This window comes from Leptonychotes weddellii, unplaced genomic scaffold (assembly GCF_054177405.1).
Source record: "Leptonychotes weddellii isolate Sample4059 unplaced genomic scaffold, ASM5417740v2 HiC_scaffold_93685, whole genome shotgun sequence".
Classification (NCBI taxonomy): Eukaryota; Metazoa; Chordata; class Mammalia; order Carnivora; family Phocidae; genus Leptonychotes; species Leptonychotes weddellii.
Window position 1 is genome coordinate 1 of NW_028065484.1, and position 388 is coordinate 388.

Consider the following 388-nt stretch of genomic DNA (forward strand, 5'->3'; position numbering starts at 1 on the left):
GAAAAGACTGGCTACTGTTAACAACTCTTTTATTTGAGAGAGTGGGTGGCTCTTAAAAGAGCCTTTGATTTCACAGTTGCCCCCTTCGAGACCAGGGCTGGCGGGGCTTCCCGACGCCGGCCTCACTTGCCCTTTGCCTTGTGGTGACTCTCCGTCTTCTTGGGGAGCAACACGGCCTGGATGTTGGGTAGAACGCCGCCCTGGGCGATGGTGACTTTGCCCAACAGCTTGTTCAGCTCCTCGTCGTTGCGGATGGCCAGCTGGAGGTGGCGGGGGATGATGCGCGTCTTCTTGTTGTCTCGGGCCGCGTTCCCCGCCAGCTCCAGGATTTCCGCCGTCAGGTACTCCAGCACCGCGGCCATGTACACCGGCGCGCCGGCCCCCACCC

At 61.1% G+C, this 388-nt stretch overlaps 1 protein-coding gene across 1 annotated transcript; it reads right to left on the reverse strand.

Annotated features, from left to right (window-relative positions):
- Positions 1-12: 12 nt before the first annotated feature.
- Positions 13-382, reverse strand: LOC145720030 (histone H2A type 2-A-like). The gene has a single exon (XM_081811682.1). The coding sequence runs from the start codon at positions 360-362 to the stop codon at positions 123-125; it is 240 nt and encodes a 79-aa protein (XP_081667808.1). The 5' UTR covers positions 363-382; the 3' UTR covers positions 13-122.
- Positions 383-388: the final 6 nt, after the last annotated feature.